The following is a 26,027-nucleotide window of genomic DNA, read 5'->3' on the forward strand; positions in this document are numbered from 1 at the left end:
TATAGTGCCAGTTGCCTTGACAGTGCCAGTTATCTTTTAATTGGTCTTGTAGGTATTATATAGTTAGTCATATGCACAGATGATTAATTAAGCCAATTCATATCCATATTTAAATTCAAATCTAAGGAGCAATATTAAATTTTGTTCTTCTCCACAAGATGAAATAGAGGGAGAATCAAAGGATAAAATAAGGATAAATAGATTAAAGATAAGATTAAAATAAGGATTAAAAGATCCATAGTTATAAAGGGATGGAAATTAATAGATTGGCGACTCTGCACTATGACAGTTATTTAATGGTCCACACACTTGAACTGTATTACAGAACTAATTTCAAAGTAATATCTTTCATTAGCACAATATAAGTACTTTCATTATGTCAAAGAAGTAATATCAAGCCTTCATTCTCACCTAAGAAGGTCACATGGCCTGTTGTCCTCGCATGGGAGAGCAGGCCAATAATTCAGCACTAGAAAAATTAACACTGAGCTTTCCAAAAATTTGCATGGGAATCTTACAGGACTGAAGTAAGCAGATGTCAGAGAAAAGTCCCTGAAAGAGCTAGTCAACAAAATGGCAGTTGTAAAGATACTGGAGACTGTAAAGGGAAAGAAACACAGTTAATGAATATAAATGATTTGTCATACTGTGGTGTGACCTAGATTTTAGAAATTAGATATGGCATTCAGGTAACTTCAAATATGGACATTGGTAAAATCAGCTGCTAAGAGAGGTCTAAAATCCAGCAACTTCTACTTTTCACTGGTAGCTTCTTTGTTGGTCAGGAAACACCCCTTAGAGCAATATGGCAAGGTTTTTGAAATGTTACCATTGCTAAACTTGATTTCTGAATCCGTCCTAAGCTCTACCACTGTCTAAAAATCATAGGCCAGGCAGCTGATTTCTGTTTGAATTTCCAGAAGGGCTTGATCCTCGAGTGACACATGATAACACACACTGACAGCATGGGGTGCAGCACAAAGACCTCTGCACCACACGCCCTTCCCATTCCCACTGAATTCCCCAGCACATGCCTCCAGCTCTGGAGGCAGGCACAGAGAACGGCAAGGTGGCACCCACCAAGTGTGGAGCAGACTTGCAGATCTCCTGCCAGGGACTGGCACTGTAGAGCCTGTCCCTACACCTAGTGGCATTCAGGATACTGATGGTAAAAACCACCACCCCATGAAAGAGCCCTAGCTTTGGTTTTCATTATTTACTTTAAACTTTCAGGAGCAGAACCTAACATTTTATTCCTCTCTGCTATGCATACAGAGGCCAGCAGTGTGTGCAAGCAGCTGCAAAGCACAGTTAACTGGTGGAAATTGCAAACAGGAGATTTCTAGGCTTCCCTGTACAAGTTGACATAGCTGGTGACATATTGGCTTAAAAAATCATCAGTACACTTGAACAGATTTATTTTTTTTAAGTTTTGGGGTCCTTTTTTTCTTATCCATGATACCAGAGTGGCCTCCTCCAGGACCTTCAGAAGCAGACTGTGTTGCCGTATTCTGTGCTGTTACAGAGCAGCTACTTGGAAAGGGTTAAAAACATCAGCCATTCTATTCAAGAAAAGAACAGGAGTGAAAAATGCAACTCCTTAGAGACCAGCCTATCCTCTGGGCAAAACACTCACATCAGTCATTAAGGAGAACTGAGTCTGCTTCTTAGAGGATGACAATAGGAAAAAAATCCCAAACTCCAACAAATATTTATTTGCCAAACAAACCTGAGTTCTTTGAAAGGATGACCAAGGAAATGGATGATAGAAAGGTGATGAAAGCAATCTTTCTGCATTTCACCCAGGCATTTGATAAGCTGTCAGATCAAAAACTGGTGGGGAAATGATAAGACAGCTACAAGTACTATGTTGACATCTGTTAAAAGCTATTTGTCATCCCAAACCAGAAAATTCTAAGTAATTAAATTACTAGTTAAAAGGTGGAAAGGCAGAGGTCTTGACGTGGGCATGTCCCAAGATCTGGGTTCATCCTGAGATTTTTTTACTATATTTTATGTATGATTTCTTAGGATTTATTTCAAAGGAAGAAAATAAAAATAGATGGAAGGAGGAAGACTTGTCGTGTTGATTGCCACTGCAATTCAGAAAAGTATCTAGATTCCACATATGTATTTATGTTCTCCATGGATTTCAATTTAATAGCATTATACTTAGAAAGTGAATAGAAAAAGTTAGAAAACAAACAAACAAAAAACAACAAAAAACCCACACCCCAGATTATTGAAAATTATTTTTATGACCTGAAATCGGGGCCATGCTGTATATGCTGCTCAAAACACTCAAAAGGACAAACAATAAACTCTCTTTCACGGAAATAAATGGAAACTCCAGACATTGTTCTTAAGCAAACACAGATTATTCTAGGACAGATCTTATTCTAAACAGATCTTATTCTAGGTCCCTACTCAAAGGCATGTCAAACTAAAGCCCAGGCAGTGGGGAACCTCTGGCATTTGAGAACAGCTGAAATTCAAAGTGCAATACAAACACAAATAATAAGAATTCAGGACAAACTTGTGACTTTTTGCAGCTTGAAACAGAAAGAAATTAAATAAAGAAGATTGAGACTCTGTTAAGATTCTAACTGAACTAGGTGATTCTGCAAAATCTCTTTCACTTTTCTCTCTTTGTATATGATTATCCATTTAACGCTGTGCAATTGCAACTTTTAAGAGATGTTCATAATTCAGGATCAGTTCTCTATGACCTCTCAGTTTTTTAATAACATATGTACAACTTATATTCAGACTTCAAGAAAATGGGAAATTAAAATAGATTAAAGCATCTGTGATAGTCTAAAGCAAGGAATTGCACTGCCTAAAACAAATATTCATTTTCCCTCTCTTATTATTAATAATACATGTATAAAGCATATTAAGAACTACAAAACACAAATATGTCACATTTCTTTCTCAACTGCAGTATTCAAAGTCAGTGATAGCTCATGAATAAGAACTTCAAAACAGTGTGAGAATACACTTCCCACTACCTTGGCAATACAAAGAGCTTTAATCTCAGGATGATAGGTTTACAGAGGTATTACTTAAACATAAAAGTTTAATCAATATCCTAAAAGACTCATGTACAATGTAATTTTTAGTATACCTTTGTACAACAAAAAATACTTTGGACATGAAAGTTATATATTTCATGTTCATGATACAGAATTTTTCAAATTTGGCCCAGTTCAATATACAGAAGCCATTAGATTAAGAAAAATGTGACTTTTTTCCCCTTCTCCCTTACTTTTTCACCCACAGAAAATGGAATGGCACTCTACCAGCGTCATGTGGAGCTACTGCAATCTAAACATATTATCAGCAGCAAACAGAAATGCTATTTCTGGTTATAAACAAAAGGAATAGCTGCAACAATAGTTAAACCGGCAGCTTTGGGCAGGCAATGGTACCAATTCTATTCCTTGGCTATTTTGCACCACTGTGGTTCAGCATGCTTTTTCTGACTGGCAGCTGGGAGGAAGGATGGAGGCCATAGAGTCCCTTCATCATCAGCTCATGACAGTCCTCACTGTTAGACACTGCTGCATGTACATGATCCTAAACTCCCTCAACTGGCGCATCCAACAGCGCAGACAAGAAATAACTCTTTTGACTTTTCACTGGGGTGCTTCACCTTCCTGTACAAAGAGTACTAGGAGTCTCATTACTAATGGAAAGTTTTAGAAAACACAATGGAAAGTAAAAAAAGTAAGAAAAAAAGCCCAAGCTAATATTAGACCTGATGAAAACTTACAGGTACTTTTATTTTAAATAATGTGCATCTGTTTTACAAAAAGGTGGCTAAAGCATTTTAGTACTAGGGCTTTGAACACTTTTTTTTTTTTTTTTTTTTTTAACAATGCAGGTAGAAAAGTTTTAAAAGATGCTTTATGAGAGATCATCACAGAAGACTGAAATTTGCTGTGAGCAAGTTTCCAGTTTGATGGGAAAAGGGAAAATAATTTCCCAAAACAGTTAAATTAATCACAGAATTGATGGTTTTGAATATTTTTCACCACACACCATCATTTTGTGCATGTATTTATATTTCTCAGTTTTTCACTATAATATACCAATACTAATACATCATCTACTCTGCACTAAGAGAATAGAGGTTTCAAAATAAGGATCTAAATGTACTGTGATACTCTTTTATAATGCATATTTTAAATATTCCCTGTGCTTCCAAAATCTTGCTTGGAATCCTGGCCTAAAACATTACTGCCTCACTACCACCTGAATTCTCTGTGATGAGTAGTATCATAAACATTTGCAGTGATCTCTTGTAAATTCAATAAAATGTTACAGGTTGAGGTTTAAACTACACTTATTCCTACTTAGGATGTTTTCTTAACACTCTCTGCTGATGGTCTCACCAGTGCCTCCATAATGCAAGTGCATTTATTTAACATCAATTTAGAAGTTCACTGAGTCCAATATAAGACCTAGAAACATTGGTGGGACTATTTTCATTCATTTCAGCTTTCTTGGGATCAGACCTGCAGGAATACAGCCATATTATAATGCTGTTTCTAGAAAGAATAATTTACCAGCCCATCTGGAACAGAACTCAAATGCAGAATAAGATAGTATCTGTATCTGAAATATCCAGTTCCAAAGACTCTAAACTGAGGTGAAAGCAGCTGCATAGCCAGAAACGTCCTAGTGTACCAACTAAATATTAATTGTGTCCTGGAAGCATACTGTTTTCAGCAAGAGTAGCACAAATGCAATATATTACTATTCATAATTATCACATATATTATTAGTATAATTAATGTCCATTCATAAATCCATAGGTATGGGTTTAGATAGGTGGACTACCTATTCTTATGGTGAATGCAAAATCAGCTGGACAGCTGGGTTTGCAGCATTGTGATCTCTGAATAAAAGTTTGGCCAGTGGCTGGATACTAGTGGCACCTCCAGACCTTAAAACCAGTGTCAGTTATTTTACACCTTCATTGCTTTCTGGAGGAGGTGACAGTCCCCTGTCAGCAGCATCAGGTTAGGGGAAAGGTCACTACAATGCCTATTATTATTGCTATTCACAAGAACCTGGCAGAGAAACTGGCTGACAATAAACTTGTGTGCAAAGATAAATGTCATCTGGCATGTAATAGCCTCTTGCCTCAGCTTTGCAGAAAAGGACTTTGAATGCCTGGTGGATGGGGTTGAATATGACTTAATGGGGCACCCCTGAAGGCTTTCAAATATTGGACCAAGTTTTCTAGAAAGGCTGCACGTATCTCCATCCTTGGAGACATTCAAACTTGACTCTACAAGGCCCTGAGAAACTCTGGGCTGGCATTGCTTTGAATGCAACCTGACCAGATGTTATGCAGAGCTCCCTTAAAATTCTTATTATTTTATGACTTTAGATTTTAACAACCTTCTCATAAAAATATGGAGTACTATGCATTTACACTGATTGGAAAAGTATTAGCTTTGTTGCATACTACATCAACCTGTCTCCATCTTTTATGAGTGAATAGTGGTGCTTCAGTATTCTTGTGTCGCATCTTGTTCAATTTTCACTTCATAAAATTGGGATAGCATATTTGTCATTCTTAAAGCAAGAAATAGTTTTGCAAGTCTGACACTGCAACAATGAATGCACAGCATACTCATAAGCCAGATATTTTCTAGCTAGAAATAAAGAATGCTTGCATCTGTTTTATGATTTAGTGACTACCTTCTGCCCAGACATAGCGCACCATTCATAGCATGCTCTTTGCTCGGTATGTTTAATAAATAGGTTGCCTTCTGTTCATTTGATAACACAGATTTACTTGCCTTAAAAAATGACTTGTATACCCTAAAAAAATATAATCTCGGAATTGGAATCGGACTTAACCTATAAAATGGCAGTTTTTGACAGTACCATGCAATTAAGGGGCACATCCCTGAGTGTACCCAGCTACCTGGAACACATAAATTTACAGTATTCCTTTCCACTGCTAATTGACATCTTTTCCAGTGTACCTCTCCATGACCCTCTTCTTACCATGTTTGTCTTAAAACTGCTTTTTAGTGTATCCCATGGATTTTTATTACCTCCAGACTAAATGTCTTGCAATTCCTTAGTTAACCTGAAGGTTTTGAAGACACATTAAAGACTTTACTGTGTTGTTTCTTGGAGGCAGTGAAGTTCTTTGCTATGAAGATATAATATGTGCTTGTGTTTGTGTCACAGCATCTGTACAAATATCAAGCTTGTTCTCTGCTGTATGCTGAAATTTTCTGTCTCATGGATTTCCTCTTGTCTGTCACAGGATGTTCTGGCTATCATCTTTCCTGCACTTCCTGTGGTTTCTCTTTACTTTGCCTTCTTTTGTCTTTCTGACTTACAACAGAAAATGACAAATGAATGTAAGCTATTATATGACTCAAAGACTGTGGCTAAATGTTGTCTTTGTTGATTGATTGATATTGCTGTGGTTTTACCATAACTCATTCTAATTGTCCCTCATGTAATAAAATTATATTAATTTTTAAAAAGAGGGGTTGTCAGTACCTTCTAGGAAGTGATGACCCTTAAAATACCAGTATGTACTGATTCGCTACAGTAATAGCACCCAGCAATTGAATTTCAGTCATTACCTGTATCCAGATAAAACCAGTAAAAATAAACTTCTTCTAAGTCACAGTATTGAAAACAGCCACTCTGAAGTGCTGCAACTGAAGCTCACTACTATTGAGCAGAAGGTCTTCATTTTCTGAGCTCTCCTACTTTGGATAACAGTTTTTCTGTAGTAGAACTCTATATTAAAAAGTCAAATAATGTGAACTTTAATTCAGCTGCAGTGGTGCTTTTCCTCGATTCTGAGAAAGTATAGTCTCTCTCCTGAAAAACAAAGTACTAGCTGAGATTAAATTTCACCAAATTGTATTGATAACCATCCTGCAATGGACTTCCTTACCTCAATTAGATTTCAAAGACACAACTGCAAGAAAAGTGATGATGCTGGACATTCTGAATTGGATATATTTCACTTTACCAATTTTGCAAGTCGATGGAACATTAAGGTTAGTTTATTTGTGATACAGAGGTCTGAATTTCTCTCCTTAGAGAGTTTGTTTTTGCCATAACAGTCATTCAAATACATTTCACTCACCTGCTAAAAGTCCATAAGACAACACAATTTTATTGAGATCGCTCACTTATAGTTTTTCCCTCTGAATACGTCCAGGTTCTGAGACACATAAATACTCCAAAGACAAAAATAACTTAACACATTTGAACATTTAGTTTCTATGGAGACAAAACTAAAATGTCTAATGTGAGTTTATATTCAGCCTGATGCCTTACAGGTCAGAAGCACCTCATTAAGCCTTAGACAGAGATATTATTCCATAAATAAATATACAAAAAAATAAAAGAGAACCACCCCAAATCCCAAATTCTGTGCTTCTAATATGCACTTGTGTATTCTAGTTGTGTAAGAATTTCTTCTGGAAGCCAGTTCCTGTTTTTCTATTCTCACCCTATATTAGAGACTTATTGATAGACTCGAGACATAGTTTGTGTCATTTTCAATAGAAAAATATTTTCATTGAAACATGAGAAAACTCAAAAGTCAGGACTTTGAGGCTTTAACTTTCTCTCCAAGTGTTTAGAGAATAAATAGCTACAATGTTAACTGCTACAGATGCCTGATGCTGCTAGGTCGAAGTAATGAATGTTACATGTCTGACCTTTTAAGCCAGGATCAGCAAAAAAAGGCACAGCATCACGATTACAGCTGTAGAAGTACTCATGAGACTTCTTTCAAGCAGTTGGATACAGAGCCCACTTTTAAAAGTGCATTTTAAATGGTACTCTAGTCAGTCTTAAAGATCGTATTTGAAGAGGTGTTGTTCAAAATTATCATCTGCTTTAATGTTTTCTGAATCCTGTGCTTCTGCAAGCCTTATTATTTAGCTTAAATGTCTCAGTCTTCCTTCTTACAAACTGCAGGTAAAATACAACATGAGATTATCGCTACTGAGGGTTTCTGTAATGAATTTTGCCAGGCTTTGATGATTATATCTGAGCCAACTTCCATGTGATAACCGTGTAAGTTGTCATTAGCACAGTGCTGGGCTTCAGCTCAATCCCCAGCAGGGCATTCCTAGCTCCAAGCTGTATCCCATTAAATATGGCTGCAAGGTTTTTTGGCTTGAAACTTGCTCATAAATGACCAGCTCAGAGCCTGAGCAAAATGACTAAAAGTATAGACATCTAGAAGAACCATGAATTACAGTGTGGGAGCCAAGCTTGGCCATCTTAAGTTGATGTAACTTGATTTTTTAAATTCTATTAAGCCTGTTTATCCACTTGAGGATCTGCCAAACTTTTTGTGTTAAAAAAGACCACGTATCCTCTCAGAGAAAATTTATTATGCAAAAAGATATAAAAAGGAAAGAACAGCAGCATAAAGCTGGGCTCAGTGGACAGAAGTTCCACTGCCTGCCAAAGTAACTCCAGTGCAGAGACAGGTGGGAGCAACATTGAAAGCGTTCCCAGGTGTGGGCTGACGGCGGCGAGGTCTCTGCCCCGGGCAGGTCCGTGTCTGCTCGCTTGCTGCTCGCCTGGCCAGCGGCAGCTTGGAGCCAACACGAGCCGCTCCCTTGCAGTTGTGTTTCCCACTCCTGCTGTCAACACCGTGTTCAATTCAGCCTCTTTTAGTGGCAATGAGTGTCCATAACAACACTTCAAACAAGTGGATTTGCACTTACTAAATCTGGCATTTTTCCACACGAAGGTTTGTTGTGCTGCAGACTGACCCAAGGAAGTTCTGTACAGACTGACCTCATGTTTTGTTGTCTAACTATGGCACTGTGTTACAAAGATTTACCACTCAAATAAATATGAATTTAGGGACTTCCACCTCCATTTTCCAGAGCACCATTAATATTAGTGTCTGCAACTGCCATTTCACTATGTATTCCTATTTATATATGCCTTATTTGTACTTTTGGCATAAAATTTTAAGAAGACCTGACTTGTGCAATCAGGTTGGCAGTTTGCAACAATTTGTGAAAATCAGAAAACAGTAGGGAAATGCACAATAGCGACTCCACTTAGGCAGAAGCCAGGTGTGACACCAGGGCTGGCAGAAGCTAAGTGCCCAGATGGCACATGGATATTAACTGAGCAATGCTCACACAGTTCAGGGTAGCAACAACATTGCCACTGTATGGACTGTTATGTGGGATGAAAAGTCAGACAATGAACACAATTCATGGAGAATTAGACTTCAGTATTTCCATTTGCCTAAATAGGAACTCATTTTGTGCATGTTATGCTCATCAGTTAACCTGATTAATTAAGACTTGCCTGTGTATTTGATACCTTATCAATTCTTATGCAGAGTAGCTGATGGAATAAACATTTACTTATTCATTAAAACCCCAAAAAGAGATTTATATTACTTGGCTAGAATTCTACCAAAATACTTATATGTACTTTAGAAGCCCAAATATATCTTGCATGTTTATTTGGCTCAACAGGAGCAAAGCTCAGCTGCCCAGATGAATCTTGACAAACACTCGAGTCCATATACGGTCAATGTGGAGATAAAGTGCTATTGGGTGAATTGGCTGCTTGTCAACTAATCTTACAACAGACATCTTAAATAGGTCAGGTGAATCTTGTCCTGAAAGTACTTGCTTCTGCCCATTTACTGTAGAGTCTGAGGTAACTAGCTGTAACAGAGACACCTAGAGTATAAATACTTAGAGTTAGGTGGAATAAATGTCACCTCTGAAAATCAAATGTAGACTCAGATACTTACAGTACAAATAAATCATGTCAAGGATTCCAAAGTGAATTTCATTGAAAGGAAAAACAAAATGAACCAGGCAAGTCTCATTAAATCCCAACTGATTTTTTTCCTCTTAAGTGAAACACAATAAGTCTTTTTTATTTAAAAAGTTCTTGTCTGTATCTCCAATACAGAAAAAGAGTTGACCTGAACAGTTAGACTAACACGAGAGACAGACACACTAGTCACTACTTGGAAGCAGAGGTCTTCCCTGCTGTCTCCTCTTCCAGACAAGTTTTCTGTAAGGCCCACATTTGGTAGTTGATGGCACAACCTCCCACACTCATCTGTGACATACTGCAAAGAAATACCCATGGCCCCTGCCATCCCCAGTCCTTGGCATTTCCTGTGACCAAACCTTGCCAGTTTTACCTCCATTGATTTTGCTCCAACTGAAGAAGACAAATAGTTGTTTAGGATGATACAGAAAGACTTAAAATTATCTTTTTAGGAAAACAAATAAAACAACTAATTTTAGAAGGTAGTTACTAACAATATTCTCTACTACCTGTGTAGAGGTAGTTCTCTACTACCTATTTTCTACCCCAAGCCCCTACAGGAGACGACATCTCCTCCAGAAGATGACACATGTAGGAACTCTAACACACAGGGAACCCTTACACCACAATGCCTAACAAGTCTGTGAACCCAGCACTGATTCACCATCTGGTACATGCCACTGCACACCCCTGAGACCTGGCCCACAGCTCACCCAGAACAGAAGGTGCTCAGTGTGGGCTGAGCTGCCCATATTGCTGAGTAATTTGAAGCATGGAGAGCAGGGCACAAAAGGTGAAGGCTTCTGCCCTCCCCTTTCTCATACCCACGAGGGTGCACGTTGTGGAGAGGCTCATGTCCAGAACTGCAGACTCAGAGTTGAGAAGTTCCAGCATCCACTGTCCTGCTGCAGGCTGTTCTTCTCTTAATGAATGTTCTCTTAATGTAATGTGCTCTTCTTCTGCTTGATGTATGGAAATCAGCTTCCAGGATTGACCTACTTGCTCTAAGGGAGGTCCTTGTTATGTCAGGGTCCCAGTTAGGCTTTTACTTACTTCCATGCCAAAGTCTGTTAATAAAAACTCAGACAAATCAGCAGTGCAGTTTTTAGGGATTTTGAACTTAGTATCAGGGTTTGGGAACAGTATGACTTGAATTAACAATCCAGAAGAAAGTTGTACTAAATCTGGTCCATAATGTCTATAGATTTATAAAATATTATTTTTGTATGCCTTTCAGAAATATTAAGAATAAAAATCTACTATGAAAACGCTTTAAGACAGTGATAGTTATATTGTCTTGTCTTAACATGGCTGGAACATTATCTAGCATTCTAGATATTGCATATCTAGCACTGATGGGAAAATAAGTTAGGCTTCAGCTGTGTAAGTATGAAAAATATCTCAAACATCCCAAACACTTATTTTTCAAGAAAAAATAGTTTGCTGTATTGTGTAAATTGACTAAGATTTTGGTATCCATATAAGAAAGATCTTATTCAAAAATTGTGCTTTTTTCCTCAATAAATATAAAAGATGCCTTCAAAGACATGTAAAGATTGAAACATTAATTTCATCATATCTGTAATTTTTATTGCAAACATGCCTCCTGTTGCATAAAAGGTGCGTTGGAGAGGTTTGCAAAAGGTCCTGCAAGCTGTAAGCAATATTTTAAAGACTAAGCACTAAAATAGAGAGAAAGAGGTCAAGAAAGCTATGATTTAAAATAGCAAAATAACACACTATGTAACTTTTTAGAGTATATGAGGAGTGAATAGCGTAACATCTATTCAGACCATGAAATTCATTAATATTATTAAAATGAGTGACGATCAACAAACAGCTATAATCAACTTTGACAGAAGTCAGTGCATCAAGCAAATCTGTACTTGGGAATCCTGACACTTTCTTAATTGAAACAGTAACCGGGTTTGTTTGAAAGAGTGAGATGTATTCCGCATCTTAAATTATACCAACAGGTAACAGAAAAATCGGACAGAGCAGAAAGATTGCAGAAATGACTGGAAAATAAATGCAGCTGAAAGACAAGTTCCTGGTGACGAAACTTATTTAATTGAAAGGAAACAGATCATGCAAGGAAAGTTGTTTGTGAGACCAGGCAGGAAGGGCTATAATTTTTTTTTTTTTAAAGTCAGAATATTCTGAGCTAGGCTTTAGTATCTGTAGAAAGCTCCATAGATATTAGAGAGTGAGGGTGAATAGGGTCATCCTCATGATGCACAGGGGAAGGAAATGGCAGTGCAGTGTACCCTTTTCTCAGTCAATATAAAGTGCTGTGATTCAATTCTCTTCAAAGTCATTACAATAATGCGTAGCAGGGGAGGAACTGTCCCACAGTTCTGTGGAGGCCCTAACAGGGAAGACCTGGCTATCTGATGGTCCCAGAAAAAACAAGTACAATAGTCAGAACGACATAGTATCTCTGTACCAGTGCAGACTCTTGCTCAGGATTACATCTGTATAGACTCTATTTACATGTTGTGATGGTTTTGGCAGAGGTAATTTTTTTCACAGCAACTAGTATGGGGCTATGTCCTGGCTTTTTGCTGTAAACAGAGCTGATAATACAAGGGGTGTTTTTGTTATTGCTGAGCAGTGCTTGCACAGAGCCAAGGCCTTTTCCTCTCACCTCACCCCATGCCACCAGTGAGGTGACACTGGAGGGGACACAGCTGGGACAGTTGATCCCAAATGACCCAAGGGGTATCTCACATCATATTGTGTCATGACATAAAGGTGGGGGAAGAAGAAGGAATGCAGGGACATTCAGAATGACGCCTTTTGTCTTCACAAGTCAGCATTACACATGATGGAGACCTTTCTTGGGGATAGCAGAATGAGGTGGTGGATGAATTCTTTGCCTTGCCTGTGTATGAAGCTTTTGCTTTACCTATTAATCTGTCTTTATCTCCACACATCAGTTTTCTCTCTTTCACCCTTTCAGTTTCTCCCCTTGGAGGGGGGTGTGTGAGTGGCTGTGCTGGCTGGGGTTAAATCATGAGCTTGTGTAAATGAAATGGGCCTGGGCTATCACACACAGCTCTTGTTTGTACCACCGAAATCCTTCATCCCCTCTTCCACTTCCACTGATAAGATGCCTGCATCCAAACTGTTTTTTGGGAAAGATGCACTGCCAATCTAAGTCCTTGAAACACACCCAAGCACACCCACAAGGAGTGCTCTGGCACTTCACTCTGTGGATGGCCACAAGCCAGCGAGGGAACTCAAACATCAGCCCACATCAGTTTACTGTGGTAGCTGCAGCAACAGGCACTGGGCAGTACGGTTCACTGAACTGCACAGCTGGGACTCAGACCAGATGTGAAAAAAAGGTCCTACAATATATGAGGCTGGATGATTACAGACATGGAGGAAAGGAAGGTTTGATCAAAGAAAAGTGAGAGAAAAAACCACATTTTTTCTGACTACTTATATTTTCCTCTGTTACTGTGACAAAAATCCCAGCAATGACCAAATGCTCGAAGGCACTTGCTGTGCAAGTCTTGTGTTAGTCAATGCCTTGTTTGCCCAAGGAATGTTGTTGCTCTCTGATTTTTTGAGATGAAGACACTACAGCATCTCCATATTCCTAAAAAATTGCTTTCATCTTATAATATTCAATTACCTTACAAGGATCACATGCTTTACAAATATAGTGTTCCAGGGAAAATTTCTTTTGCTTGGCTTATTTCTGGTCTCTTGCAGACAGATAGGTCTCTGTTTATTTAGCAACTACATAATTTAATAAAATAATGGGGAAAATATGAATTTCAAATTCTGGTCTGTGATTTCAATACTTTTCTATTAAGTAAGAAATAAACAGTTGCAGTGGGTGCATCTTACATGATGTGGAAAGTGCTTTGAGAACACAGGTAATTCTCTGCAGGAAGAAAACAAATTTTTGGCTATATTCAGCAAGAATGTTTTATAAGATGCCAGGAAATGAGATTTTGGATAAAATTTATGGGGGCTTGGACTTAATTTCTGAAGCCTGTCTTAATATTGAGGGGTTTTTGCCAGATCTCAACTTAGAACAAAAAAATTATATAAAGGTTATACTGAAAGAAGGCAGGTAGAGTCTTAATTGCAACATGCAGAATAAACAATGTTTGCTTAAAATTATTTATTTTTCCTGTACCCATATGTATTTAAAGCATTGGCAAAGGATATATAAATCAGATTTAAAGGTTGATAACTTCCTGATTATGTTGCAATTCAAAAATTGCCCATTTAATTGTGATGAAAGATATTTCCATAGAATGGTATGTTATTTCAGCATTTCCTCTTGGGGATTACTGCCCAATATAGTCCTTAAAGTAAAGCAAAAACCTGATGGTGAATGAGGTATAAACATTTTTTTTTTTAGATAAGATGTCATAAGTATTGTACCTCAAGCACTTACATAAAAATTTGTGAGCTACCATTTCCATAGCAACAGGCAACATAATTTAGCTAAGATAGCTGCTTTCCATTCTAGGGACTTCATTGTCTTTGCAGTTTACAAAATACAAAAGTATGTCTTCTAAGACTAATATGGTAAACAGACAAAATGCTAGAAATGCTGAGGAATGCATAGATTTTATTACAGATGCAGAACAGTGCTTGTTTCTCTTCTCACGTGTATTTCATGGGGTTTTCTACAATTTTCAACTCACCACATCTATAATCTAGTTCTCCTTGTTGTGCAGGAGATCCAGTGAAAGGCATCTGAAACTGGCCTGTCTCTCATGTTAGTCTGATTCTTTCTGGAATGTGCAGAAGCAGCTTCTTCACTGGCCAATTTCTTCTTTCTCTCCTTCCTCCTCTCAGTTACCAAAATAAAATTCACTTCAATGCAGAGAGTCAGCACAACATATCTGGGGCACCTGTTAAATCTCATATTGAGCCTACACACAGTTACTAATTTAACACACTGCTGACACACTCCCATAGTCGTAAGTCTTTTGCTCTCCCAATGGTTCCATGAATCTTGTTATTAATCTGAACCACTTTAGAGTGTTTTTTAAAAACATCTGGCTCCATATTTTTAAGTTAAAAAAAAAAAAAAAAGTCTGTGGAAAAAAAAATTTAAAAAGAACTTTAAAAGACAGCAGAACTAATATTCTCACTAAAGGTACTCTGAAATTTCACACTCGAGTAGCCGTGGTCTAAATGGAAAGATCATGGGGAGCACCATCAATTTTTACCTACAGGAAGTATAGGATTGCAGGTCTGCTATCCTTGCCTTGCAAAGAATGATGTCTTATACTATTTTCTCAGTGAGGCTGGAAGAATTCCTTTTGAAGGAGAAATCTGATTGATGTCAGCAAGTGAATCACCACCTGTCCATGGGAAATGGATGCTTTTGAAAGTAAGCTATATTGGACACTGCATTTGATAGACTCTGTAATGCAGGGATGGCTCTGCCTCTGAAGTTCTCCTGAGCTGAGCCCCTGACAGGGACCCTAAGGTACTCACCTCCTCACAGATTCCCCTTACTATAAAAAATATGCAGAAGGTAAAAAAACTGAGGTTTTTTACTTCATCACTGAGAATTAATTATACATGATATTGGGATGCAGATAATTTATCTGACTTCTAAGTTATTATCTCATTTTGGCAAGTGCACCAAAGACAGAAACTGGCATGGGTAGCTGGAAAAGAAATTGTGATGCTGGAGCACAATCAGTTGTCCTGTGGGTACACGTTTTTTTGTCAGGAGCAATTCAGGGATCAAAAGTAATATGCACTATATTCTACTTATGAACTTCACCTCAAGAATACAAAGTGTAAACATGGCAGTTAGCTTCTTTTTACCAGCTACAACGCAATGCATGATTTCTTACAGGCAAAGATCCCGACACAGGGAAATAATCCTCTATTTCTACATCCGTCCAAACAAATATGTACAACCTGGCCATCATTTCACTCATACAAACTAATTACGTATGATCTAGCACTTTGATAAAGGCTTATACGTTTAGCTGATATAAAAAGAAAAAAGCACTACACCTACCAGAGTAATTATTACAAGGGTATTTTTATCCTGCAGCTGAACATACGCAATAAATGAGCATTAGATTATGCTACTGAAATAGTGTCTGAGCCTTTATTATCCTGCAGGACAAATTCTTTAATCCCCTCTGACAGACTCATAATCACAGCAATAACCAGTCCTTGACCTGTGAGGCAGGTTAAGTATCCCTGCCAAACTAACAAGAATAGTAACTATTCTGTTTCTGAAAAATTGATTGTTAACCACCAGAATCAAAAAAAGTCATCATCATATTAATTAACAGTGCCTGTTCTTGCATTAAAATCCAACACACATACACAAGTCACTGATCTTGATAGGTAAGTCTTACATTACCAACTCCAAAATGTATGATTACAAGAAAACAACCATATTTATTCAGAGGTAGAGACAAACAAAGAAAACACCAGCTCCTATCATCTCTGATCATTATGATCACTTCCTTGGCTGAAATCTGAATAAGGAAACGGTTCTAGAGCAATGTCAAAAATGAAATTTAAATTCTAGCAGCAATTTTACTTTGAAGTAGTAAAAACTGCTTGTGGCATTTTAGCTTTGAGAGTGTCATTTAATATTTTCATAAAGATGTGTTTATATAGCGGTATGATTTATTATTGTCAAAAATCCTGTAACAGAAAAGAAATACCTGACTCATGATCTACGCAATACTTAAACTTCTGGGCAGAATCTGTTGGCTTATAGAAAATAATCTCGACATCTATTCTCCTTGGATAGTTTTTGTAATTCACAGCTCAAACTGCTCATTTCTAGAAAAGGAGAAATTATTTCAAAACTATAAATTTAAAAACCATATTGATATAATTTTAGGGAAAATTATATTTGACGAATTAATACTTATAAAAATTAGAACTAAAATAGAATTTTTTTAAAAAAGAAATTTTTATTTTTGCATACAGCAAACAACTAAAATTCATTAAAAAGTGCTGCTGGACCACTTAATTGGCCACTGAGGATAAAAACAGTCATGATTTATATTGTGTCCTTTAAAACTGATATATTTATACATATATTAGAAGAATATGTACTAATATCAACTACTTATTTTGTGAAATATTCTAAGTACAACCTTCAGCTGCTTCAAGCTGGCCTAAACAAGTAGCAAAGGAGCAACCTTAGACAGTACATAACCTCAGTAAATATAAACCTCATCAATACAGCATATTTAATATTTGTCTATTTAAGAAGCTACTACCTGATGAATTAAAAGCGTTTTCTATATTTAGCTGTGAAAGACGGCAGGTTTTAGATGAGGAGTCAAAGCTTGCAAGAAGAGAAGCTTTGACTGCCAACACGGTTGTCCTCTTTTCAATTAAAAAATTAAATTTTCCTCATAAAGTATTTGTCTTTGGCTCAAATTCTGATTTTCTATCTTTCTTCATATGAGTTCTTGTGGACTTGTAGTTTAAAACATCTGAATATATTCCTTTTAGGAGACTTTAACATTTCAGAGTCTTCCTCTGACCTGTTTCTCTTAACATTATGAAGTGCTGTAACAATCTGCTGCAGCATCACACCCTAAACACAGAACTGAGACTAAGAATAGTTGAATGAACGTTTGGAAAAATGGCTGCCTTACCTGAACACTGGGGATAATTTGACAAACCCAATATCTCAAATACTGTAGCCCTTGCTGCTCTTGGATAATTCCATTTCAGATATTTTAAAGAGACACGTTTAATTGAAGAAGAACCAGGCTATGACTTCCTGCATTTGCAAATCAGAGATACACCATGTAGTTCTGCAGTATCTGGTAGAGTCCAAATATTTTTTTTATTTATTGTATTTCCTTTAAATTCTGTTTAGTGGTAATGAATGAGGTACATAATTACTCTGATTCATCCTGTACCCTTAATGTGAAATACCCTAGAGCACTAAAAAACAATAATTAATAAAATATTAAAATGAATTAATTAAAAGCACAACTAAAATTTAATCATTACACATTAAACAAGATCAAGAATTGTGCAGAACTCATTAAGACTTTGTGTAACTCATGTTATATAAATGGCTAAGAAATTACTAGTAGTACCTGCAGTACCTCTATATCAACAGCTCTTTATACAGTTCTTGTTAAACAAATATGAATCATAGGTAAGAGCCAAAGAAATGAGACTAAGTAATCCTTAAGAGTAAAATAAACTCATGTGGTAGAGCATCAATAACATATGTTTCTGTGAGACTCCTAATTTCAAAGAGGGAGTATACAATTCCGTCACTTCTGAAATTGCCATATTTTCAAGAAAAGTGTATATCCCTTTCATTTTTGGGTTTTTTTGCATATATTTAGGTGGAAACTAAATGGGTGAAATTGACAACATAGAAATAAACATTTGAATACAGGAATGAATTGTACAACTGTCAAGTTCCTGCATGATTAGGCACTTTCATTTGTTTTCCCATCTTTGTAACTCCATGGCTGGGTTCCACTCTAGAGCAAGGACACACCAGCACCATGGGCATACCCCAGCTCAGCTTCCCCAGAACACATCTGTATCCCCACCCCAGGAGAGGTTTGCTGAGTGACATGCAATCATCATTGCTCAATCACCCAGAAGAGGCAGGCTCCAGAGAAACCCAGACTGAGAACATATGAGCTATTTTGGACCAGGAGCCTAAAGGAGCTTACAAACAAAAGAAATAAAAAAAAGTTCAATCCATTTAAAATCATGTTTTAATATCTCCCCACACAAGTGCAAACTCTCAGAGCAGACTTTTCATGTTGGTACATAATCAATGTTTTTTTATGTGCAAGATCATCTGGAAAACTGATATTTTGAGCAGCAGAACTCACACAGTTACATCCCAACTAAGAATCTAAAGGCTAAATAGGGTACACACATACTTTATCCTCATGGTTTTTACCTGAGGAAAAAAAGTCAAAGGGGCAAACACAGAACTGGAAGAAAGTAACAGAACTAAAAATTTATGAATTTGGATAAAATCTGTACTAGATGAGTACAATAATTGAAAGAAGACTTATTTTTAGTTTGTGATTCTGTCCATTCAGTTTTACAGAAGCTTAAAAGGGGCTTAACTATAAGTAACCTTTTTAGTTTCATTTTGCTTACTAGCTCACCATACTCCATCCTCTTATGGTTTGATGACTTTAATTTTATGTTTTGGTTTACCTTTTTTTTTGCTTGTCTTCAGCCTAAGCTGACAGATCTTACTTTTTTTTTTTTGAACATTAGAAATAATGTTATAGAAATTCAATAGAAAGATTAAAAAAAAATCCTTCAACATTTAGCAGACTCAATTCACTAGGCAAGTATTTCCCCAGGTAAAATCAAGATGATAGTTAGCCAAAACCAGCTGCAAAATACTATTTTCTCCAATTTTTTAAAAATCTGTCAGCTCTAATCAAATAACACAGAGCTTTGACATTCTGTTGTTGATACTCTTGAGCTAAATTCCAGTCAGTGTTATATGTCCTAAGCCATCCAATCTTCATTTTCTATCCAACCTTACACATGCTTTAGGCAAAGGCAGAGAAAAAGGATAAAGATGAGACTTTCTGTGCTTCTGACTCAATGCTAGAGTAACTACAAATAATATGGTTGAGAAGACACCCACAGATAAACTTTTATTTCAACCACAATATCCAGTATTGGTGTACTGAATGAAATGTCCATTTAAGTTTCTGACTGAGCGGATCCGTGAATAGGAAAATGCACAGTTCAGCAGGCCATTAACTAATTCAAGAAATGATGCTCATTGTATGAACAAAGTGTTATTTCTTCAGGAAAATGAGCAGGTCACTGACCAACCACCTTGATCAGATACACCCAGGAATTAGAATGGATATTTTGAGTTTATATTTGATTAGCATTTGAGACACTTTCTCTAAACAATTCCCACAGGACTGCACATGCCAAGTTCCTACCATCGCTCGAGCTATTATTCAAAGACCTGAGAACGCTCATTCCACTTAGCGATATCTTACTTTTACTGACAGTGCTGAAGACAACAGTCTGTTCCCTAGACTATTAAGGGACTTTCAGAAATTTAAAAAAAAAAAAAAAAATTGAAGTTGAAATCTAGCATTACATTGCCTACAATGAAGAAGTCTTTGAAAAAAAAAAAATCTTTGTCCCTGAGGTATTTCAGAAAACCTCAAGCCTATTTAGACAAATTGCAACAAAGCAGCATTCATCATTGACACAATGAAAAACAAAGTCTGTGCATCTTACTGACCAGGTGGGTCCTTGAGGGTGGTAGTAGGGAAAAGAGAAAATACTACATACTAAAGCTGAATTTAAAAAAAAACAAAAAAAAACACACACACACACACACCAAAAAAAAAAAAAAAAAAAAAAAAAAAAAAAAAAAAAAAAAAAAACACCCCAACCAACCAACCAAAAAAAAAACCCACCAGAAATGCAAAAGGTGCATTTGAATTATCTACTGTGGATTCCTAACTCAGGCGGCACCCTACCTAATTTTTATGTGATCCAGAACAGGAATTTATAGGTGTGCTTCACAGCCTGTGGAAATCAAAGCAGACAACTGCTATTAACTATCTTCACCATGGAGCTCCTCTGTGTTAAAGGTACATTCTTAATCTTCTAAGCTAGCTAATAAAAAATATCAGTTACAGGGAGGCAGTCTGAAGAATGCATTTAAAGGGGTCTTTATAGTCTCTAACCCTTTTTTCATCTCACTCTTTAGAGACACATCCTGGCTAATTCTCCTTCTTCTTTGGACTAATGATCACCCAAAACTCAGTGCCCACCCAGACTTCACCAGACTGAAACCACTAGATTTCAAATGCTGCCCTAAGTGCATTCCCTTCCACCTCAAATCTCATGTTAGCCATATAAAACTAGGGAAAAAATGCTCATTCCTATTCGGTCAGTTACCTTTTAGGATTACCACTTGGTTTGCTTGACACAGACAATCACTGTAACCTGAACCGTGGCTAAATACTTAAAAAGGAAGAATTAAAAAGGAAGTGTTATGTACAAATAAAAAAAAGTACTTTACTTCAATATACAGCATTTACAAAATTCTATATGAATATATTCTCATAGTTTTTGAAAAAAAAGGGGTTCCTAGGACAGCTGTCAGAAAACCAGTCTTACAGTGTGAGCCTTAAAGAGTACAACATATCAAATTTACCAGAACAAAAGCTGAAAGGCACTTTGACTACTGTGTAAAAATTTTAGTAGTCATAGAGTTGATAAAATTGTGATCGTCTATGAAAGAGGCCAGGTTTGCAGATCAAGGCAATAAGTTCATCAGGCCAGATGGCACAGCTTCTCTGCACGGAGACCTCTCAGCAGGTCACTGCAGTTTGTCACAGACACTTGTTCAGAAAAAATACCTGAAAGAGGGGGAATTTTCAGTGTTGCTGACAAAGGCATAGCAAAAGGAAGACTGGCGGCTGAAATTAGACAAATTCAACCTTTCCACAACATTTCAATTTCCTAGCACTAAGGGTAATTAAATATTGGAATGGCTTACCAGGGGAGCTGGTGGACTCGCCATTGCTTGGAGCTTTAGGACGAGATTAGATATCATTGTAAAAGAGATGCTTTAATCCAGCTTCTGGAAGTTCTCAACATGCCCATAACACTTGCAGCTCTGCATTAAGACAATGACTATAATCAAATCTCATACTTTAGGGTTTCAGCTAATCAACTGCAAGGGTTGTAAAGAATTTTTTCCCTTCACATAAAAACCAGACAGATACTTTGGTGTGGTTTATATTCTGATCTGTCTCTGAAGTAGCAGAGATTGGCAAATCTACAGAAAACGGGGCAGCTGATGCAGTTGCCAGTGGTGATAGGGAAAGTACTTCCTCCTAGCCTGAAATTCACAAAGTAGTTGTATCCAAATGGCAACTCACATGAATTTAAAGTCATCTAGATGGATGCAAACCCCTTCTGCCCTGGAACCTGTGTAATTAGGTCAGTGCAAAAGCTGGTTTGGTCTGTCTGTCAAGGGCCTGGCAAAAGCCCCCACTCAGCATTTCACCGACACTGCTACATGACTTAAGGAAAGGAGTCATTTCATGCTCTGCTCCTGCAGAGAAAGGATCAAATGAAAAACTACTGGACCACCATCCCCTTAGAGGTCTCATTAATGAATCCGGCTGAATTAGCTCAAAGGGTGTGCTTTTTTCCCAAGCTGAGATAAATAGAAATCTCAAATGAGTTTGGTTTGTGTTTGCTCAGCGTGAGATACAAATCACCTGTTAACACACATATCTCAGCTAATTAACTAATTGCTATTAAAGATGCATAAGTAACACCTTGATCTCTTCTATCTGCTGAAAGTTAACATACTTCAGCCTAGCTAGAGTAATCATGTTAACACATAGGTATCAGGATTTACTGTTCTGTGTTTTCCAGCATATATGCATAAGCATCCCTTTTGGTTTTTAGTTTAGCTACATCTGCAACTATACATTCTGCACTATTTTAGCAGAATACTACAATGGCTTGATTATTAAATGTAAGTAAAGCTGAAGGAAGAAAAGAACATTCACTACTTTTACTCTTTTATGTGAAAAGAGTATGTCAAATAAAGCTAAAATGAGAGATGGTTCTTCTAGTGATTTCTGTGAGCTGCACTGTAGCATGTTCATATTGTGAGTCTCAAAGTAAATATTTATTTAAGTGAAGTCCACCCCAGGCTTTTATGCTTGTTGGCTGCCTATACTATCCTCTTCCACCTCTTTGATAGTTTGTTAGATTCTAAGATATTTCTGTCTGTGCTGAATAACAGGCCATTTGATAGATTTGTGCACAGCTACACCTGGAATGTAATGCAGGCATATAAATCACTAGTTGTGCAGTTCAGGACAGTTTCCATGCAGAATGATTTCTCTTTGCCATAATTCTGAAGCATACATAAGGCTCTGTTGTCAGCATTGCTCATTATGATTATGTTGTCATTTTACAAAGTAAGAATGGGACACATCATGACAGCACCATCTAGTAACATAAAATATTCATGCAAAAACAAAAGCAGACTCAGCCTTTAAAAAGTAGGGGGAAAAGAAATAAAAGATAACACTGATCCTGCTTGTCTCAATGTCTATTTTGGTGACACATGCATATATTTGCCAGCACTTATGAGGATCAAATTTACAAAATCACCCTAATTAAGCAGTATGTTATTCCATGGGTATCCTCACTCAAACCAAACCAAAATACTTAGAATAAGAGTTTCCTCTTCTAAAATGACAAAAATCTGCACTCACAGTCTTCTGAATTCTCATACAGACTTTACTTGTTGTGCTGCTGCATTTAAATACAAATAACTGACAGAATCTGTACCCAAAGCTGCTCCACACTGCACAAAAATTTCATTATGATGAACATCTAAACTTTTTGGTTCGTTTGGTCTTTTTTTGTTCTACATCTTACAGCATACCTAATGCCTACAGTGCAGGAATGCTTGGAAAACCTCAAATGAATCTACTGTCCCATAATTTTAAAGAATGATCTTTAAGGAAAAACTGAAGGAGGAATATTATACTATGCACTAGACACTTTAGAAGCCAATGACATAATAAAGAGTAATATCATTCTAATGGTAAATATCACCACAAATTTTGACTAAATCTTTGTTTTACAAATATTATGCCTTAGTTTTCACAGCCTGTTCAACTGAAGGACTATTCAAGAAAATTTTGAGTACAGAAAGTGTCTGCATATTTTCAGCAGAGATTTACTTTATTTCAGAAAATGCTCCTTTATACTCCTTCTATGCCAAAATCTCTGCCCAAGTTAGACAGAAGTTCACATGATTACTTAGCATCAAATTCTCTGCTCTTGTATTTCTGCTAAAAAATTCCCAACTCAAAATGTTTGAATTGTAAAGTATAATTGCGAAATTCTATAATTTTTAATTGAATGTACTATTTTTACATTTAAATTCCACACAGCATTAAAAATGTGCGTGTACAGTAGAATCCAGTTGATTTATATAATTGTGTTATCATTCTTTCTCAATTCTCTACTGAAAATGTTCTTATGACTCAGAACCACTTTCCTACACACTTCTAGTAATAAAACTGGAAACTAAGTCTTGTATTTCTTGAATCTTTGCTTTCCTTAAATATTGACTAGTAGGTTTTGTTGGTTTTTTTTTTTTTTTTTTTTTTTACCTGCCTTACAGAATCACATGCAGGTTTGAGTAACTTAAAATCTTTTCACTGGAACTTATTGTTTTGGAACAATTCTTCTCTCCCCTTGGATTGTTTACTGTAATGATATAATAGTTAACATTTAAAGCAAATTTTCAATTCTATTCCTTAAACTTGTGCATTTAATGGCTACCTTTTCTTCATTTATCTGAACTCTAAAAAAAAAAAACCAAAAAAACTAATAATACAATTTTGACACATAACAAAATGCTGTCAGAAGCACACCAAATAAATTTTACAACACCCTTTTCCCCCCACCCTCCAAGAAAACTCAATAAACTGAGTATAAAACAAACAAATAACATAATCTAATCTAACTGTCCACTTTACCTGGAAATGCATGCCCTGTTAGAGAATCCAAATCTGAAATTAAAACAGTAAAAAAAAAATCTTTAACACTAATTTCATAGTAAAAAGCACAAAAAATCAAAAGCAAACCTGGCACCAAATATCATATTATCATTAATATAAAATTTTAATCATACATATAAAGAAAAACAAAACCAGAAAACTTAACATTACATTATGGTTTTCTTCTCCATAGTTTTATAAAGATGTAAAATATTATCTAAAGATGAAAGCTTTGAACACTCTGAGAAGCTAATTAATTTTACTGTTTAAGACAGACATATCACAATTAAATAGGAATTTTACATTACTTTGTAAATTAACCTCTGATTTCAGAAACACAAATCATGAATATAAACAATTGTTCTACCTTTGTACATAAGAACAATAATTAGAAAAGTGAGGAATGCTTTTTCGATTGTACTCTTTAAAAAGTATTTTCTTTCTTGATCACAGCAAATAAGAGACCTAATTTTGTCTATTCCAGTGTTCATACTCCCCCCCCCCCCCCCAATCTATCTGTTTTAAAAAAGAGAAAAGAGCTGGAATTATTCCTGCTGACGCCATAAAGCATGAGTAAGGGCTTCACTGGTAACTCCCATCTGAAGAGGAGGCAGAAAAGCACAGCAGGGATGCTGAAGGCATCAGAATGGCCCCTTCTAAATGTGCACTGAGACCAGAACTCAGAATTCCATCTTTGAAGTGCTTTGCACCTTTGGAAATCCCATGATCTTAACAAAGATTTATTTGGTACCTTCGAGGAATTACACTATATCTGGAAGAGCAGTGGAGGCTGAGAAAATTCAGTCAATACCAACTGGGACTGCCATTGGACTGACAAGGTAAAAGGTTAATTCTCAGACACATATGGCCAAAAGAAGCCCCTTCTTAGTGTTCTGTCTCAAAAGACAGTGACATGAGCCCATTTGGAGAACAAGTCCTGTTGCTAGGGGCAGTCAACCAGGCCTCAGTTAGCTCACCAAGGAAGTGTGAGACCTTCAGACTCTCCTTCCTTCCTTCATATGACAAAGTGGGATCACAGAGGGGTGCAACAGCTACACTCTCTTGGAAAAAGACAATAGGCATATTGTGGCTAACCAATCCACCCTACTATGTGTTTATAAATGAGCTTTCTTGTCATTTTTAGAAATTGAGTGTATTTACTAGCAGTGCCTGGAAAAAAATAGTACTGTTTATAAACTATTTCTTCTTTTAAAAAAAGTTGTTTTCTTATTGCAATAGTCAACAGATACAAGATTCTAAGTCAATGGTTTAGGCTACAGAAAATCTAAACTTTTTGTAATTCACTAACTAATTCTAAAAGTCATTGGAAAAAATATTTACCAATTAACTCCTGTAACTGCAGAAGGAACTCTTTAGGCAGGAGGAAATGTGTGCTTGGCTCTAGTAACTTATAACAGTTTGACTGACACATTTCCTGAGGACTGTGAACGTGCTTAGTTTTGTAAGTGAACACAGGAGAAAACCAAGCCAAAATGTGATTAATGCACTAGAGAGAATTGCACTCTGAAATCCAAATTGTTGAACACAACAAGTTAACTAACAATTCCAGTATGTAGGGTCTCAAGCTTTATCATAAACTACCAAACTAGAGAAGAAAAAAAGCATCCTCAGGATTTTTTC

At 36.7% G+C, this 26,027-nt stretch overlaps 1 protein-coding gene across 4 annotated transcripts in view; it reads right to left on the reverse strand.

Annotated features, from left to right (window-relative positions):
* The window catches only part of DLGAP2 (DLG associated protein 2), a 428,484-nt gene that overhangs the window by 128,767 nt on the left and 273,690 nt on the right, over positions 1–26,027 (reverse strand). For 2 of the 4 annotated variants that reach the window (XM_058419831.1, XM_040059350.2), the window contains exon 4: positions 24,366–24,398. The exons of 1 other annotated variant lie outside the window; for it this stretch is intronic. In XM_058419831.1, the coding sequence (XP_058275814.1) occupies positions 24,366–24,398 (33 nt within the window). Of the gene's footprint in view, positions 1–21,343; positions 21,464–24,365; positions 24,399–26,027 lie in introns of all 4 variants that reach the window. One more of the 4 variants, XM_040059349.2, reaches the window with a different exon arrangement.

Source organism: Hirundo rustica, chromosome 3 (genome assembly GCF_015227805.2).
Source record: "Hirundo rustica isolate bHirRus1 chromosome 3, bHirRus1.pri.v3, whole genome shotgun sequence".
NCBI classification, from domain to species: Eukaryota; Metazoa; Chordata; class Aves; order Passeriformes; family Hirundinidae; genus Hirundo; species Hirundo rustica.